General features: G+C 46.9%; 1 protein-coding gene across 3 annotated transcripts in view; it reads left to right on the top strand.

The window, feature by feature from the left end:
* Positions 1–1,586: 1,586 nt before the first annotated feature.
* The window catches only part of LOC106815672 (histone acetyltransferase KAT5-like), a 9,167-nt gene continuing 7,291 nt past the window's right edge, over positions 1,587–3,462 (top strand). For all 3 annotated transcript variants that reach the window (XM_014820173.1, XM_014820172.1, XM_014820171.1), the window contains exons 1-2: positions 1,587–1,639; positions 1,735–1,792. In XM_014820173.1, the coding sequence (XP_014675659.1) occupies positions 1,604–1,639; positions 1,735–1,792 (94 nt within the window). In that variant the 5' untranslated portion in view covers positions 1,587–1,603. The remainder of the gene's footprint in view (positions 1,640–1,734; positions 1,793–3,462) is intronic.

The raw sequence follows: 3,462 nt of genomic DNA, 5'->3' as shown, positions 1-3,462 counted from the left end.
GTCGTGTGTGTGTGTGTGTGTGTGTGTGTGTGTGTGTGTGTGTGTGTGTGTGTGTGTGTGTGTGTGTGTGTGTGTGTGTGTGTGTGTGTGTGTCGGTCTGTGTGTGTGTGTCGATCTGTGTGTGCGTGCGTGCATGCACGCGTGCATCTAGTCTAGCTGTCTCTCTGTCTGTGCGCGCATGCCTGTGCGTGCATGTATGTGTGCGTGTATATGTGCGTGCCTGTGCGTGCGTGCGTGCCTGTACGTGCGGGTCCGTAGTCGGCTCGCCTCACCGGCAAACTTAATTGACCTGTGTGGCGAGTTCACCCATCTGGAGATCGGTGAGCTCGGCTGGTGGGTTGCGTTCACCCTCCTGGAGATCGGCTTACTCGTGAGATGTTTCTCAAATGTACAAACTTACATGCAAACGTTTCGACGTTGGGGCGTGTAAAACATCTCACGAGTTGGCCGGCGAGGCGAGCTCACCGATCTCCAGAAGGGTGAACTCAAACCACGAGCCGAGCTCACCGATCTCCAGACGGGTCAACTCGCCAAAATGCGGGTGGGAGTTGGCAGGTGGGGCGAGTTGACCGCAGCCCTACGTGCGTGTGTGTGTGAATGATATTCTGGAAATTGATGTCATACTTGCAGCATAACTAGCTACATACTCCACTTACCAGCTCATATACCAACATCTAAGGTTAATTACATACAATGGCATGGGTTACCAACTACCATCGGTATTCAATATTCAGTATCGATTCATTATTTCAATATTCATCAATTCAGTGATTGAATGAAGCAGTCGCGACCTAGTGCGGCAACTGCACGCGGGCTATAGTACTAGAGCTAGTCGCGACCTAAACCGACCAGGCTCTCCGACTGTTACACGTCGTAGGACAACTCGTCGGAGGACCTCTCGCCAACGTAGTCTTAAGCGAGAAGGGAACTTGTGGCGACCATGTTAGGCCACTCGCAGCTAGGGCTTGCATACCTCCCAAATGGCCATTGGTTGATACAAATCTAGTTAATTTTTTACTTAAATTTTAATTAGGGTTAGTGTTAGGGTTAGGGTTACTGGGTTAGGGTTAGGGTTACTGGGTTAGGGTTAGGGTTAGGGTCACAATGCACCATAAAAGTTTTATTAAAACATGAGTTTCAGGCATGTGATTTGTATCAACCAATAGGATTTGGGAGGTATGCAGGCCCTAGCTGCGAGTTGCTAGGGCCCTTACCAGGCAATAGTATTAGTGGCAATACCCATAGACAAGGATTGAATTTGAAGGAACAATTTAGCGCAGTCTCTAAAAAGCTGTTCCGGACATAGCCCGACCAGGCTGTGCGACGGATTGTCTATCCTAACCCTAGCGATACCGTTTCTTGGAGCTGTTCCGGACAGTGACAATACGCATTAGTCACGCATATCTTGTTTGACTATACCTGTATTATTTTCGAGCTAAGATTTATTCATATTATAACATCTTCATCATCATATGGGCCGCTTTCCGTCTACTGCACTTATCGCGACATATACACTACACACACCCACATGTACCGTACGTGGCCCAAAAAGCACACAACCAATAATAAAAGTTGCCCGCTAGATGTCGCGCAAACATGTGAAATGGCGAAGGAAATATCATCAGTAACGGATCCTAGAGTAAATATTTAGTTATTGTTCAATTTATTAAGGCACGATAGCTGTGATGGTGACCTTTCTAGAATAAAGTTAACAAAACGTGTTTTGTGTTCCAGGCTATGATCACGGAAGGATGCAGGCTACCTGTAAAAATGTACAACTGCGATGAATGGCGTAAGAGACTAGGGCTATATCATGTTTAGTAATGGAATGCTATTCTCGTGTGTGTTGTATATTTTGTCTACTATTTACTATAATTGTATGAAAGGTATGGGAGATTAATGTAGTAGGTATTATGTAAGATTGTTTTTTCTTATTAATCGAACGTATCTGGGCCGTTCTATATGATATTTGTAGTGTTTCATTCGAAGATGATATGTAAACAAGTGAACATTATGAGGTATTTGGTATATTTATGTATATAATATATTAATTATTTTTTAATAGCAAATGTAACTAATTGTATAACATTTAATGCCTGTAATTAGCCATTCTTCGAAGTAAATTGATAAATCATTCGTGGTTCGAACACATATAGTATACCACATCAAAGTACAGGGTTCGACACTAACGCTAGTCCGTTAGTCCGAGACTAGTAAAAAATCAGAAGGACTAGTAGATTCCCATAGCCGTTAGTCCGGCAGGACTAGTTATATTTTCCCCGTCCCTCACCGTCCCAATTTCCCATCGATTTTACCAGCGGCAGCGTCTCTCAACCAAGATCCAAAGTGCTATATATAACTCATTCTCATTAACAAGTTTTCCTTGTTAGACGCGCTAGTACAAGTAGACGCTAGCATGCTCTGCACGCTCTAGGCATGCTAGACCCTACGGCAGTGCAAACATTGTTAAACAATGGGATCACTAACCCACCCAGTCTACCGAGTGATCGTTTGACAGTAGCTGTTGACATAGAACAAACGGTCTGATTGTAGAAATGACGCAACTAATCACTTATACGCTCTCATAGAGAGGTATTTACATAGCAAGCACATCGCATGCGTGTGTTACTTGAAGCAGTTCAAAAGAGGTGATGAAAGTGCACACGCACGCACACACGCACGTGTACGTGCACGCGCACCCATGCGCACGTATACGTGCACACGCACGTGTACGTGCACACGCACGCACACACACACACACATGTGTACGTGCCTATGCACGCACGTGTACGTGCACACGCATGCACACACGCACACACACGTGTACGTGCCTATGCACGCACGTGCACGCGCACGCACACACGTGTACGTGCCCACGCACGCACGCCAGCACGTGTACGTGCACACGCACGCACGCCAGCACGTGTACGTGCACACGCACGCACCCACGTGTACGTGCACACGCACCCGCGCACGTGTACGTGCCCACGCACGCACACACGTGTACGTGCACACGCGCACCCGTGTACGTGCACACGCACGCACGCAAGCGTACGTGTACGTGTACGTGCAGATCAGCTTTCTTCCCAGATGTCTTTGCAACTCTGATTTCAATTCATTTACGGTTTTCCCTTCGTAACTAGACGCCATTGTTTAGCAGTGATACCGGACAGTGCACGCGCGCCATCTATCCAGCGATTAGTAAATGGCGAACCCCATTAGAAATGCACATGCACTTATCACAGAAATGAATTTGGCCTCATTTATAGCTACAAACTGTTCCCGGCGACTTGTATCGGCTATCGCCGAAATGAACCTCTGGCAGGCCTTGTCGGTGAGGTAAGTGCTGCCGACATCTAACCCCTTGGCCTTGTCAAGCTGGCACAGCTTGACTATACAGGGACCCTAAGCTTGACGTAATCGGTGTAGGGCCTGCCGTTTTTTCCAATAGAACGGATCCAC

The sequence above is a fragment of the Priapulus caudatus genome, unplaced genomic scaffold (genome assembly GCF_000485595.1).
Source record: "Priapulus caudatus unplaced genomic scaffold, Priapulus_caudatus-5.0.1 Scaffold1173, whole genome shotgun sequence".
NCBI lineage: Eukaryota > Metazoa > Priapulida > Priapulimorpha > Priapulimorphida > Priapulidae > Priapulus > Priapulus caudatus.
The sequence above is the reverse complement of the archived record's forward strand: the minus strand, read 5'-3'. Positions and strand labels throughout refer to the sequence as shown.